At 47.7% G+C, this 15,410-nt stretch overlaps 1 protein-coding gene across 3 annotated transcripts in view; it reads right to left on the bottom strand.

The window, feature by feature from the left end:
• The window catches only part of CENPQ (centromere protein Q), a 43,317-nt gene extending 28,492 nt beyond the window's left edge, over window positions 1-14,825 (bottom strand). For 2 of the 3 annotated variants that reach the window (XR_015870015.1, XM_088449851.1), the window contains exons 1-4: window positions 14,681-14,825; window positions 12,480-12,577; window positions 9,905-9,962; window positions 7,974-8,085 (exon numbers count right to left, since the gene is read on the bottom strand). Coding sequence is in view for 2 of the 3 variants with exons in the window: in XM_088449851.1 (XP_088305977.1) it covers window positions 7,974-8,085; window positions 9,905-9,962; window positions 12,480-12,551 (242 nt within the window). In the remaining variant the exon portion in view is untranslated. The remainder of the gene's footprint in view (window positions 1-7,973; window positions 8,086-9,904; window positions 9,963-12,479; window positions 12,578-14,680) is intronic. The other variant, XM_088449852.1, reaches the window with a different exon arrangement.
• Between the last annotated feature and the right edge of the window lie 585 nt (window positions 14,826-15,410).

Here is a 15,410-nt window from a genome sequence, read left to right as displayed (position 1 = left end):
TCATCATTGCTCTGCACAAAAATTGTTTCACAGGCAAGGATATTGCGGCTAGTAAGATTGCACCTAAATCAACCATTTATCGGATCACAAAGAACTTCAAGGAGAGAGGTTCAATAGTTATGAAGAAGGATTCAGGACGCCCAAGAACATCCAGCAAACGCCAGGACAATCTCCTAAAGTTGATTCAGCTGCGAGAACGGGGCACCACCAGTGCAGAGCTTGCACAGGAATGGCGGCAGGCATGTGAGTGTATCTTCACACACAGTGAGGCGAAGCATTTTGGAGGATGGCCTGGTGTCAAGAGGGGCAGCAAAGAAGCCAATTCTCTCCAGGAAAAACATCAGGGACAGACTGATATTCTGCAAAAGGTACAGGGATTGGACTGCTGAGGACTGGGGTAAAGTTATTTTCTCTGATGAATCCCCTTTCAGATTGTTTGGGGCATCTGGAAAATCGCTTCTCCGGAGAAGGAAAGGTGAGCACTACCATCAGTCCTGTGACATGCCAACAGTAAAGCATCCTGAGACCATACATGTGTGGGGTTGCTTCTCGGCCAAGGGCGTGGGCTCACTCACAATTTTGTCTAAGAGCACAGCCATGAATAAAGAATGGTACCAAAACATCCTCCAAGAGCAACTTCTCCCAACCATCCAAGAACAGTTTGATGATGAACAATGCCTTTTCCAGCATGATAGTTATCACTTTTGCCTTATGGCAAGGTGCTCTAAGTGGCTCGCGGAACAAAACATCGAAATTTTGGGTCTGGGCAGGAAACTTCCCAGACCTTAATCTCATTGAGAACGTGTGGTCAATCCTCAAGAGGCAGGTGGAAAAACAAAAACCCACAAACTCTGACAAACTCCAAGCATTGATTAGGCAAGAATGGGCGGCCATCAGTCAGTATGTGAGCCAGAAGTTGATTGACAGCATGCCAGGGCGAATTGCAGAGATCTTGAAAGAGAAGGGTCAACACTGCAAATATTGACTCTTTGCATAAACTTAATTTAATTGTCAATAAAAGCCTTTGACACTTATGAAATGCTTGTAATATTACTTCAGTATACCACAGTAACATCTGACACAAAGGTCTAAAAACACTGACGCAGCAAACTTTGTGAAAACCAATACTTGTATCATTCTCAAAACTTTTGGCCATGGCTGTACACTGGGCAGTGACAAAAAATATGAGATATGCTAAGAACTTACCCTTGCTATCTCTATTTCTATGAAGTCCATAGGGTTCCACAGGATACCTTGGGTACAGGCGATGGCGGCAGACATCGGGCACCTCAGAGTACATTTTTCAGCCTCCCAGGATGCACTGGGATCCCTCTCCTATACCCCGCCCCCGAGCCAAGGCAAATCAGTTACGTAACAAGCCATAGGCCGAAGGTGGAGAAGAAAGAGAAAGAGAAGAAAGTCTGGAACACACAAGAATCACATTCTCACCAGAAGGAGACGGAAAAACTGGTGACCAAAACAAAGCCCATCTGCAGTACAGGTACGACAGGGCGGGAGTCCTGTGGAACCTACGGACTTCATAGAAATTGAGTTAACAAGGGTAAGTAAATATCTCATATTTTCTACTTCAGGGTCCATAGGGTATCCACAGGAAACCTTGGGGATGTCCCAAAGCAGTATCCTTTAAGGGTGGGGACGCTCCTGTGCTGAAAGGAGAATCCACCGCCCGAAGGAAGCATCCTGAGAGGCGAAGTATCAAATGCATAATACCTCACAAAGGTATGGACAGAACACCACGTGGCTGCCTCCCAGAGATGATCAGCAGAGGCACCACGACGAGCTGCCCATGAAGGACCCACAGACCAAGTTGAATGAGCTTCAGAGGATGGTACAGGAGGGCCCTCATGAATGTAAGCCTCAGAAATCGCCATGCAAATCCACCCTGCCAAAATCTGCTTAGTTGCAGGCCAACCCTTCTTACAGAAACCATAGAAGACAAACAAAGTGTCCGACTTCCGAAATTAATTGATACGGTCAACATAAATCCTTAAGAGCACGTACCACATCCAAGGAGGCCTCACCAGCTGAGAGGTCTGGGGAATTAAAGGCCGGCACTATAATTTCCTCATTAATGTGGAAACTAGATACCACCGTAGGTAGGAAACCAGGGCGAGTGCGAAGCACTGCCCTATCCCTATGAAAAAATCAGAAAAGGAGGGCGACATGAGAGAGCGACATGAGTTACCACCCACAGCTTAGCGACCGACCAGGTTGATGGTCAAGACCATTGTGACCATCGGGGCTTGCGACGAGACCATAAGGTTGGGTCTCGGCAACCGCAAGCCCCAGGGAGCTTCCTGCTCTGATCGAGCAGGAAGCTCCCCACTGTTTCTCTCTCGCTCCGGGGCTTGCGCACGCGCAGTGCGGCTGCTGCGCGTGCGCAGGACCAAAACATCGACCCGGTTGCGAGCGCGCTACGCTTGCGACCGGGTCTGAATGAGGTCCACAGTTTTGCTGTAAGCCATTTTAAATCCACTGAGCCCAGTGGTTCAAACGGCGGTCCTTGGAGAGCCCTCAGGACCACAGCCAAATCCCAAGGAGCCACTGGTGGAACAAAGGGAGGCTAAATCCGAAGTACACCTTGCATAAAAGGTGCAGACATCAGGAAGGGTAGCAATCCTACGCTGAAACCACACCGACAGGGCAGAAACCTGCACCTTCAGGTAAGAAAGGCGAAGACTGTGATCTAAGGCCCTGATTCAGAGCCGGACGCTCTGAAAGAGCGCTCGCTCTGAATCAAGGCATTTTTTTTTTTTTTTTTTTCCGCTCGCATAGCTGTGGGTGGCCACCCACAGCTATAGCGAGCGGCCATAATGATGGCCTCGATGGTCAAGACCATCAGTCTTGCGACGAGACCCTTGTGGTAGGGTCTCGTTCATCGCAAGCCCCAGAGAGCTTTCGGCTCTAACAGAGGCGGAAGCTCTCCAATGACATCACTCGTGATGTCAGTGGGGCCGCCCCCCAAACGGCAAGCGTTCCCACAGGAACGCCTCCGTTTGGACAGCCACTCCCCCCCGGCCCGCCCACCAAATGGGGCGAGCTGTCACTCAACATCGACAGCTCGCCCCCTTTGGTGCGAGACCCGGAGTGACGGATTGCCCGTCGCTAGCTGGGTGTCGCGCATGCGCACGACGGAGCCGGCTCCGTCGTGCGCATGTGTTGTGGGCCACAATCGACCCGGTTGCGAGCGCTCAGCGCTTGCGACCGGGTCTGAATCAGGCCCTAAGTCCGCCTGTAGGAAAGCCAAAACCCTGGATATTCTAAACACCTGAGGATCATAGCCTCTAGGTCGACAGCATTCAAAGAAAGTTTGCCCCACTCTGTGGTAAATTCTTGCAGAAGCAGGCTCCAGAGCTCTGAGCATGGTGTTAACTACAGAGCCGGAAAAACCCCTGGACCTTAAAAAGGGCTGTCTCAACAACCACGTCGTCAAAGACAGACGACCCAGGTCCGGGTAATGGCAAGGACCTTGAGACAATAGGTCTGAATGTTGAGGCAACAGCATCGGAGTGTCTATGGAGAGACTCCGAAGATCTGAGTACCAGTGACCGCTGGGCCACGTTGGAGCTATGAACAGGAGCGTGCCTCCTTCTTGCTTGAACTTCTGAAGTACTCGAGGAAGAAGGGAGAACAGAGGGAAGAGGTACGCAAACTGGAAGGTCCACCAGCAGAGCGTCTACCAGGAGAGCCTCCTCGTCTTTTGTTCTTGACCCGTACATAGACAGCTTGTTGTCTTGTCAGGATGCCATGAGGTTTATCTCTGGAAGGTCCCACTTGTTCACTAGGAATTAAAACACCTCCTGGTGAAACAACCATTCCCCTGGATGCACGTCCTGACGGCTGTGGAAGTCTGCTTCCCAGTTGAGGACTCCTGTATGAACACTGCCGAGACAGCTGGGAGATTGCCCCCCGCCCAAACCAGAATGCGGGACACCTGTGTCAGGGCCGTCTGACTTCTGGTTCCTCCTTGGCGGTTTATGTAAGCCACTGTGGTGGCATAGTCTGACTGGACCTGCACGGGTTTTCCGTGAAAAACTAGTCTAGCTTGCTGAAGAGCTGTGAATACCGCTCAAAGTACCAATATGTTGATTGGAAGACCAGATTCTGCTGACGGCCACCTTCCCTAAAGAAGTGTGGACCTCGGAGACTGGCGTCCGTCATCAGGAGGACCTAGTCTGAGATCCAAAAAGGGGCGTCCCTTGTTGAGGTGGGACGTCTGTAGCCACCAGGCCAGAGACAGCCGTACCCCTGGAGAACGCACCAAGGTCAGTGTATTTATCCGATGGGGAAACCCATTCGATCTGGAGAACATCAACTTCTGCAGAGGTCTGGAGCGAAAACTGGGCATACCTCTACCATGGTGAACTTCGACACCATGGACCCCAGTAACCTGATTGCCGAGTGAAGGGACACTCGGCGACTCTGAAGACAAATATGAATCTTTGCCTGTAAAGCAGAGCTCTTTTCCTCTGCCACAAAGATCCTTCGTTGTCTGTGAGGCAACACTTCCAGTTTATCAGCCAGCCGTGAGTCTGCAATACAGTTATTGTCCGGTGCAGATGGCCCTGAAGTACCCCCATAGACCCTACTAAGTGCAGATGGTCGTCCAGATAGGGTAACAGGTGGACCCCCTGCATCCACAGGTGGGCTGCCATAACTGCCATGACCTTGGTAAACACCCTAGGTGCTGTGGAAAGGCCAAAGTGCAGTACCTGAAACTGGAAATGTTGATTGACCACTGCGAACCTGAGGGACCGCTAGTGAGCTATAGCAACTGGGACCTTCAGGTAGGCATCCTGAATGTCCAAGGACACCATAAAATCCCCAGGCTCCACAGCCAATATGATGGAACGCAGGCTCTCCATCCTGAACCAAGGGACCCTCAAAGACTTGTTGAGGGACTTGAGGTTAAGAATAGACCGGTAGGACCCATTGGGTGTCAGAACCAGAAAGGTGTCGGGTGTAAAACCCTGTTCCTTTCAGAGGCAACGAAACAGACACTATAACCCCCGCTTGGAGTATAGAGTGCCCTACTTTCTGGAATTCCAGGGCCTTGTCTTGAACTGACTGAAGGCCTGTGCGGAAGGAGAGGGCGTACCTGTGAGAGACCACTTCTCCTACCCAAGTGTCTGTAGTAGTCCGATACCAGTACTGGGCGAACTGAAGAAGCCGGCCTCCCACCTTGGGGTCCCCCAGGGGGAGGCCCATCCCGCCAGGACTATTCTCTGGACTTTCCCTGGGCCAAAAGGACAAAGTCCCAGACCCTGAAGGAACTTGGGCCGATGGCAGACACGTGTATTTAGCTGCTGCCAAAGTGCTCACAATTTTTTCCCAGATCAGGGCCAAAGAGGACCTCACCATTAAAGGGTAAGCATTCCAACCCTTTCTTGGTGTCTGCATCAGCTCTCCATGAGCGCCACCACAGGGAGCGGCGCACCGCCACTGCTGCCGAGAAAATTCTAGAAGTGAGGAGACCTATAACCAAGGCTGTCTTATTAACATATATGGATCCAAGGCATCTGCCCAGTGTCCATTCTCTGGCTACCCAGCTTAGTCATAGCTGGTCTGGAACCCCCCCCCCTGTAAGGGAGTATATGGACTTCCAACAAAGTACCACTTTGCGATACGTAGCATTGGAGAGACCATAGGCAAGGTTGCAGTACTCACTAGGCATGTAATGAACTACAGGAATAGATAACCTGCAGCTAACATTCCTGTGATATCACTAACGAAGGGAATTCCACAGAATACCCTTTACACATAAAAGTTTCGAGCCCGCGAAACCTCGCATTTGCGAAAAGGTCTCGCATTGGGGAAAAAGTATTGCACAGGCGAAAAAGTATCGCTTTGGCGAATCCCAGACCGACTACCTAGCGTGGCACACACGCGAAACTTAATCGCCGAAGCGAAGAGCAGGCGAAAGGGCACAATATGTGGATTTCACCCAAAGCGTTCCCCATGTTGTCTTAAGTGAAAACCCTGCAACATGGACTGGAGGTAGTAGTCAGTGTCTGTACAAAGGTAGAGAGAGCGACACTACTGTGAACACTGCGTGAACTACCAGGGAGGGAGAATTAGCCGTTTCTCCCCACATACTTGCCTTGTAACTAACAGGTAGAGTGGAGCAGCAGGGTGTACGTCATACCTGCAGGTACAACCGCATGGTAATAGTACAAAGCATGCACTGGGTATAATATGACCACATAGCATATACATACATATATACATATTATAGTAGTAAAGCAAAATACTAGTCCTGTCTGATGCCTGTCAAGCCACAGGAACTTACTGTATAAATATGGCGGAGTGCAATATAAAGTCTCAGAAATACATATGTTATATAAATGTGAGAAACCCTCAGTGTTCACATCATCCTCCGCTAACAGTACTGATCATGTGGTACATTTTAGCTGAGGAGAATAATCACGTTCTCTCTCAGACATGATGAGTGTAAACGATGTGTATGTGACGCACCACACAGAAAAACACTTTTCATTTTAATTGTGAGGCAATAAGCACCCTGCAGCACCGCACCGCAAGGGAGAGAAAGACAGGGATAGTAAAATGGCCGACAGTCAGAAGTGAAGTACAGTCAGACAGCGCTAGCATATTGTCACATACAATGCAGAAAAAAATCACCTGCACCACAAGCACTATGATCAACTACGCAGACACAGAGCCTGGTAGGAAACAGTGCTACATACACTGACCTCATCGTGAGGAGAGGTATGCGGGGGACCCGGACGGAGATTGCCCCCTGTATCAGAATCCAGCAGCATTCGCCACTTGTATAAAATACTGCGGCAGCCCGCTGTCCCTGGTGGTCTAGTGGAAGCGGAAGATCAGTACCTTGCTCCACGCGCAGCCTGTCCCCAGGGAGCTCCCTGCCTAGGGACAAATAAGACTGTGAATCGGCTGTAACCCACCGCGGGTTCCCGCCCCTTATCTGAATCCCTGTGAATCCGGCCACAGTCTGGAATACCGGGATCCCCGCTAGCTGAAACCCTGGTACCCGCCAGCATCCCCGGATCAGTACCTGTGTTCTGGCCCGGCGGGATGAAGGAGCGGCAGCATGGATCTCTAATTAGTCTGACCATGCTGCCCGCTCATATCGCAGCAAAAGCTGCTGGAAGAAACTTCAGGGCCTGTCCAACAGCCCCCCTCTGAAGAGGTGATCCGACTCCGAGCCGGGCACCTAAGAAACTGATTTGCCTTGGCTCGGGGGCGGGGTATAGGAGAGGAACCCCAGTGCTTCCTGGGAGGCTGAAAAATTAACTCTGAGGTTCCCGATGTCTGCCGCCATCGCCTATACCCAAGGTATCCTGTGGACACCCTATGGACCCTGAAGTAGAAAAAGGCTTACAGCACCTGTGTGTAAAGGTGGTGGGAATTAGAAAAGGCAGGGCCAATGGGTGGGCGGACAGGATCTGGTGGGTTGGCTCCATTATTTTTTTTTATTGCTTTGTGAAACATCTATTTCTGCAACATTTTTGTATGAGTATTAGTGATCTAACGCTAGCTAGCATAGATGACTGTTGCATTAACGGGTCAGTGCTGGGTTTCAGGGGAGACCTAGATTGTGTCACCAGTTTACCTGCTGGCTTCAACTTTAACACATCAGGATTGAGGCCACTTGGGCAAATTAAACTCTTGTCCTGTCACTGGCACCACATGGCTGAAAGGCCCACTTGTGTGACCAGGGTCAAAAATAAAACACGCACAATTGTATACAAGGACAAGTTACTAGTGCACACACACACTTTTTATTATTGCAGCACTAGTAAAAGGGACCTGGCAAATTCACCCCCCTTCCTCCTCCTCTCCAGCTCCTGCTATGCTAAGGTCTGTCCCGTCTGTCTATTAGTGAGAGCCGTTGGGGCATGCACATGTTGGAGATAGGGACAGATTACATTGACGTAAAACAAAAAAAATTAATATTCAGAAATACTCACATTATGGCAGTATCAATACAAATCTCGATGTACTGTGTGACCTCAGTTGTAAGGGATTTCAGGGATTTTGTGTTCACCACCCGAATAGATTTTTTCTTGGAAGGACTGCGGCCTGTACATAGACCAAGTGGTGTCAGACTGGCACGCGAGATAAAACCATAGAAAAGATATAAGCTACCTACATATCCCCTCTTTCAGCCTGAACACCGAATGACCGGACAGAAGAGATTGCACTCACGGGGCCGACTGCATTTTCTGGCATTCATAAACAAAATCTGATCGCAAAACAGATTGGGACTCACTAAACATCTTGGGCCCACGCACAAAATCTAGCCAATTTGGTTTGGTCTGGTTTTCAAAATTGCTTTGGGCTCATTTGTGTGTAAGTAAACTTTAGCAGCTGTCTGTATGTAGAACATGAAATAACTGTAAAATTAATTGACATGTATCAACTATATTCTATTCAGTAGTATCCTTCTGTCCGCCTGTGGATTGGGTTACCAATCCTTCAGCACAAAACGGGTAAAGAAAGTCAAGGTACCATTAAAATATAATCTGCAGTTTGGTTTTACAAGATCATTAAATCTACCCACCACGCCAAGCATGCAATGCACCCTGACATTCCAACATTTCACAGGCAAGCAATGGCCACCTGAATCAGAACCACTCCAACTTCTCTATAAATGGCCTATATTTCAAATCTACAGGGAACCGTTTAGTTCTCTTCCTGTTTCCCTGCCCCTCAATTTGACAACCAGCTGTCAAACGATATCAAAACCTGTAACTCCCTACAACCGTTACAGAATGTGGTTATGGTAATGAATGTTTCCTAGAGCGTGTATCTCTATCAACTGATTTAAGATGTACGCTATTCCGATATTCGTGCAGTTGAGCAATTAACGGTCGCACTGCGCACGTGCCAAGGTTGCGTGCAATGCTGCTCGCCGTGAGGATCACCTTGCAAAGTGATTGACAGTCAGGGACCGTTTGGGGAAGGTGCGTCACAAAACGCAGACTTTTTCGGGGCATGCCGTTACCTGCGCCTTTGATCCCGTAAGCAGATAAAGTGGTCCTGACTGCTCAGTTCAGGCAGCCATTTTGCGTGACCGTGGGGATACTCAGCTTGCGGATTATCAAATGATCTGCAATGGTGGCAGCATATTTATACACACTTGCTTGGAACGGCTAAGTCGCCAGTGAGCATCTCAATGCATTTCCAGCAGCGAACGCATTAGCATACATCTCTGAATCAGGCCCAAATGCGGGGTACACACTACACGATAGGTCGTTGAATCAACAAACGAACGACATATCGCCTAGTGCATCAGCAGATGGATACAGACGATAGGTCTGAACGATGTCTGGCTGTGTGTACTGGCAACCCGCCGACTGCCCGTACACTTGCTGCAGGGACCAGTCGACACTGGCATCTCAACTGGGTTGGCAAATTAAATGGCCGCCCGATTGTGATGTCAGCACAGATACATTGAGTGGCAGATTGGTAACTGTGTATTGGCTTACCAATCGGCCGCTCGTTCTGCTGGTCCCTGGGTCAGCGGATATGTCGCCAGGTGTGTACCCAGCATAAGAGGCAAGTGCTGTGAGGCATCATTGAAGCTGTAATATGTATCTATAATGCCAGCATTTTCCTATGAACACCAAAACATGTTTCTATTAGAGTCTATGAGAAGCTGACAATATTAACAAGGTATTTTTTTTCTAAATAACTTTATACATAAAGAAAGGTTTGCCTTTACAGTGAGATACCATAAATCGTAAAACTAAATAATGGTTAACCGTGCACAATGCAGAAATATATTTAGCAGAGACATTAAAGACACAAACAGTCAATGTCATCCTTGTTTTGTGCCATGATAATAACTGGAGCAGATCACAGGATGAGAATAATGAAGGGAAAAGATGTTTCATACGTTGCTTTTTACGCGGCGTCTGCCCCTCATCTGCATTTGGAGTCTTGCGCTTTGTGCCCTGACGATAAAAAAAAAAATGAAATAAAATATATCAGATAGGTATTTAGGAATGTCCAAAAAGACAATGACAACTTCTTGCTCAATACATTAATATTATATACCATTTATAAAACCAGCAATAATTCTGTATTAGACATGCTATCACAGACTGCCAGATGGTGAAGTGGCATTTGTAACTCCAGAGAACCTGCTTTAACTGAACCACAATTCAACGTCCGTGTGCTTTACACCACTGTATGCTCACCCATGGGTAGTTGACCCATGAAGCTACTGATTGCCGTTGCTTCCGGGGGCAGTTTGGAAGCTGGTAGGGAGAGCTGCAACCGAGGACAGATTATTTGTATGCGCTTCAGCACTCAGCAGCCCTGTTCTATGAGCTTGTAGCTGAGCTGTTCCTCCTAGGCGCTTCCACTGCACAGTAACGGCACTTACAGTAGAATGAGGCAGCTCTCGCAGGGCAGAACGATTAGTAACAAAGGCGGGCATCCTACGAAAGTGTCACGCCGAAAATCACTGAGCTCTTCAGTACAACCCATTCTCCTGCTGATGTATGACTATGGAGATTGCATGGCTGAATGCTTGATTTTATGCACCCGTGAGCAATGAGTATGGCTGAATATTGGCCATGTTGTGTATATTAATAATAAATATTCTATAATCTGCTTATCATGAAAACACTCGCCCCCCTCCCTCCTCACACATGCTCTGTGCCAAAGACAGGGGACAAACGTATCAGCATGCATCAACGCTGATATTTGTAGTTCCACAACAGTTGGGAGAAACACCGGCTGACTACACCTAGTTCCTCTTTCCTGCCTGGGGTGTTGCTCTCTACTCTGGTGCTTCTAGTACACTCTGGTCTGTATATCAGAAGTTTATTGCATCAGCTGAGTGTGCAAGAAGCACCAGAGCAGAGAGAGATACCCCAGGCAGGAAAGAGGAACTGCACATGAATGAAGACTATACACCTGCTTTGCACTTTAACTCACAGTACCAGTACAGAACAACTTGCAGATCTTCCCTTCATTAATATACCAAAGATCAAGCTGCATTCCTCCAGAATCTCCCAGGCTCAATGCTGTCTGCGTCCCAACCTGCTCACCCACATACCAGGAAGATATTGTTAGGCATCTATCTGCACTTTTGCTACTCAACCACACACAGATGGAAGCTTTATTCTACACTCTGCCCATCTCTACTTCTCCCCACCAAATCACTGATTATACAGCCAAAGCTCTTTAGGTCTCCACTCTTCCACACTGTTGATTCCAGTTGATACACACAGTTAGAGACACTTATCCTTTCAGTTACTGATTAGTGTATGTGTCTATTGTTGCCCACATCACTGCACTAGCACCTTATTCATGATTGATCATACTGAGCCGACTGTGGGAGTTATGGGATGATCCCTGCATTCATTACAAACTCACTTATGCAGAGGAGCCATAAACTAAAAGTGATCTGCCTCACTGCTAGTGGTTAGCGCTTTCACTGAGAGCAACGTATTCAGGTACATTATGATCTGCCCCACACTTAAGGCCTGAATCAGAGATGGATGCTAATGAGTTTTTCACCCAGATTGAGCGATTGTTTGCCATCGCGCATGTCTATAAGCCGCACTGTGTAGCGATCACGGACACACACAGAAATCCGTTGCAGAGTGACAGGTTGCCAGCGTTTGGGGTGGTCTGAGAAACGCATGCGGGCATGACTATTTAAACGCGGTTTTGTGGGCATATATTAGCCACTGCGAGTGAATACACAGTGCCGCGTGACTAAAGAAACCCCGAGGCTGCGGCACGTCTGACCTGCCGCGAGGCCAAGATGGCCGCTGGATGTGTGGCGATGTTACCCATATTTATGCTGGTGCGCGACGGCGTATGCAGGTAAGAGGGCAGCGGTGGGCGTCCCTATGCTCGGGTGATCTTTTGAACCATTAGCATATTTTTGCAGCTGCGTTCCGTACGAAATCGCAGCTGTGCTCGCATTAGCCTCCAACGCTGAATCAGGCCCTTAGTGATGTGAATGCTGCATAACTATATGAAGACACGATGGGATGTGGAGCAGCATCAGCCAAAGTCAGGGATTGAGACAAACCAGGGGATTCCACCCCAGCTCCAGGGAACCACCAGTCCCACCACTGGATAACCAACGTCATCGATAACATCCTGCGGCCAGAGTAAGGAAAGTGCTTCCCCAGATGGATGAGGTTTTCCTGAGCAGCAGGGGCATGGTGGCTTGCTCTGGTACAGAGCCCAGGCATCACAGAGGTATTTCTATTATCACTGCCAACTATTTTTTTTCTCCCCCCGATGGTTTATTTGCGACCGCGGTAATTTTTACCGTAAAATCACATGGTCAGTTGAATATGCCCCATATAACTACTCAACTATGATAGCAAAAAAAAAATGCCACTGGAATGTACAATTATACAGGATTTACACAACATACAGTACTAAAAATTGATTTTGGAGACAGATATCCGTTAAAGCAAACAAGGTAATAATATACTTACTCTCTTAATGTTTACTGGTTGACCTTTTGTTTTGACAATTTTAACATTGCTGGTTTTGTTTTTTGGAGGCATCTCGCTTGTTCATTGGATCCTGACTGCTGGAAAAGAAGATTTCAATTATTTTCATTATATTAAAACACAGCTTAGTATTTTTTGTGTTTTATTAATAGAAGTTAGCAGTTTATCTCTATGGTATTGGTTGGGAACTACAGCACAAGACTACTGGGCTTTAACAATGGGCATCCACGGGAGCCAAGTCTCTCTGGGCAATCTCTCTTTTTGTGGGCAATCCAGGGGGTAAATGGAGCTAAATCACACATTTACTAAAGGTGCGTAATCATTAGACGATATTTTGCACGATTTGGCCGATTCCAACGCATCTGAACGAAAAATTGCGCAGTGTACACCAACGTTAACGATGAGCAGTCCCGCGGGTCGTTTGTCGTATCCTCAGATCTTACCTACAGGCAGTAAGATCCGGCAATCTCGTTCACGATTTGCAGCCTATTATTCACTGTTTAAGCACGAACAATATGTCGTTCCGAATCGAACAATGCCAACGTCACTTGACAGGCATTTCCCTAATGGCACAGATGCATGCACAGATCAGTGAGATCCGTGCATGCATCTGTATTAAAAAAAAAAAAAAAAAAAAAAACTACATTTCAAGAGCCAATCCTGGTTGTCAAAATGCAGGGGACAAAAGACGTAGGGGTCCCCCGCACTTAGCAGAACCGGCACTGGGCTGTGAGCCGGACCTGGTTTTGGAAATACAGGTGACAAAATGAGTAGGGGTCCCCTGTGTTTTTCATAACCACCACAGACTCTTTCCAGCGGGGGCATAATGCCACAGCCAGGGGAACCTTTTCACTGGGTCCGGGGATAGCGCCAGGCTATCAGCCCAGGCCTGTGGTGCCCTGGAGAGGGGGACCCATTTATTGGGGAGGGGGTCCCCACCTCCCCAGGGATCCCCGGCCTGGGCTGACTAGCAGTCAGGTGTAATGCTTTGGCCCAGGGACCCGGGCTATGGCATTACCCCCTACCCCACTAGAAAGACCCCGGTGCTGGTTATGGTAAATACAGAGTACCCATACTCATTTTGTCCCCTGTATTTTCAAAACCGCTGAGCCCAGTGTTGGTACTGCTAAATACAGGGGACCCCTACGTCTTTTGTCCCCCGTATTTACACAACCAGGACTGGTTCTCAAAAGTCCGGGGCTGGTTGTGCTTTTAGGGGGGACCACACGACTTTTATTTTTACACTTTAATACAGTTTTAAACAGATGCATGCACGGATCTCACTGATCTGTGCATGCATGTATTTCTAGAGAGTACACCGCATTATTTAAACTTGGGCAGACATCTATATTGTGCACGATCTAACGATTGGAAAATCGTTAACGACACACGATATGTTGCATGTCAAATTTCACTGTTTTTGCTCCATATCGTATGTCCAGGAGTGCCGGGGAATTCAAGGGAAATCACAGACGACATTGCATCGTTGGCAAGTCGTCAAGTGTGTAGGCAACTTAAGTTTTTTTTTTTTATTTATGTATTAGTAAATATGTGATTTAGCCCCAGAAACACAACATTGATGTTTATCGATTTTATATCGGTTTAAAATCGACTTTTGGTAAATATACCCCCCAAGAGTCTGCATTTCACAGACAAAACTGTAATTTAGTTAGTGATAAAACCACTACAGGTGACGTGCCACTGAAACGGTGGGGGAAAAGCGTACAATAACACCTGTAGCACTACAAGGCACAGCTAGGTAGTGTATATCTTAGTTATATATAGATCTAAACCTGGATGGTGAATGTCACAGCTGCAAGAGGCCCATTACCGTTATGTCAACCATAACATATATTTGGTGGCTCACACACCTAGCTGAGACCCTGTTGTGATATATGAGACCTCTAATACATCTACTACTGGCTCCAGAATGTACCAACACTTCAGTCACATGTATCTATCCAGTGCCAGCATCACAGGAAAACAAAATTAATCAATTCAATAGAGAAATAGGAAAACATACAAATACAATAAATTCAGAGGTGCACCCATTGACTGTCTATTATATATATATATATATGAGTTTATATCCTTATTGCTGCACACTAGGAAACTTTGCAGAATTCCTACACCTATGCAGAGTGCACTGCCATAACGTGAGAAAGGACTGTGCTGTGACCCACCATAAACCCGGAGTAACGCAGAGTCGCCAGCTACCCAGCAGCGGTCCCGTCCCATCCGCACTCAGCAGACATCTGCGTCCCGGAACTTGCAGACCCTACTTTCCGCCTAGCACATTACGGCTCTACACTGATTAGTAGATCACTTAGCGTGAGTGCGCATTGGATTCTGGGAATTGTAGTCACGGCACTCTTCGCGATAAAGAAGCGAGGGAAACGAGTGAACTAAAAACCCCAGAATGCCTTGCGCGATTCTATCAGAGACAAACAAGGAAAAATAAACAGGACAGGATGCCGAACAGGCGGGAGGTTTTGAATCCTCCAAGTAGCTCTTGTTTAGATGACAGCTATTATTTATTATATTGAAATATTTTCTCCTCCAGTTTACTTCATTGTAATGCTGATTGTGTATTAAATTTCCTGCAACATAGGTGCATAACAATTCATTGAAAGTAACATAACCATGTCATTATTATCTGTCTTTAGTCTATGGGATACATAGGGGCCCATTTATTAAGGATCGCATTTTGCAATGCGATCAGGGCATGCAGTACCGCCCATGATCGCATTGCAAAATGCGATCATACCGGCTGAATGTATGACCCGGCACATGCAGGGAGACGGGCTCCGAAAAGAGCCCGTCCCTGCGATGTGGCCAGAGCACATTCCGGGCTGCTGTGCATGCGCAGTCCCGCAGACTGCACATGAGCGGCGCCCATTGCCGGCGGAGGGA

Source organism: Taudactylus pleione, unplaced genomic scaffold (genome assembly GCF_031769625.1).
Source record: "Taudactylus pleione unplaced genomic scaffold, aTauple2 ptg000497l, whole genome shotgun sequence".
Classification (NCBI taxonomy): domain Eukaryota; kingdom Metazoa; phylum Chordata; class Amphibia; order Anura; family Myobatrachidae; genus Taudactylus; species Taudactylus pleione.
This window is presented reverse-complemented; position numbering and strand designations above follow the sequence as displayed.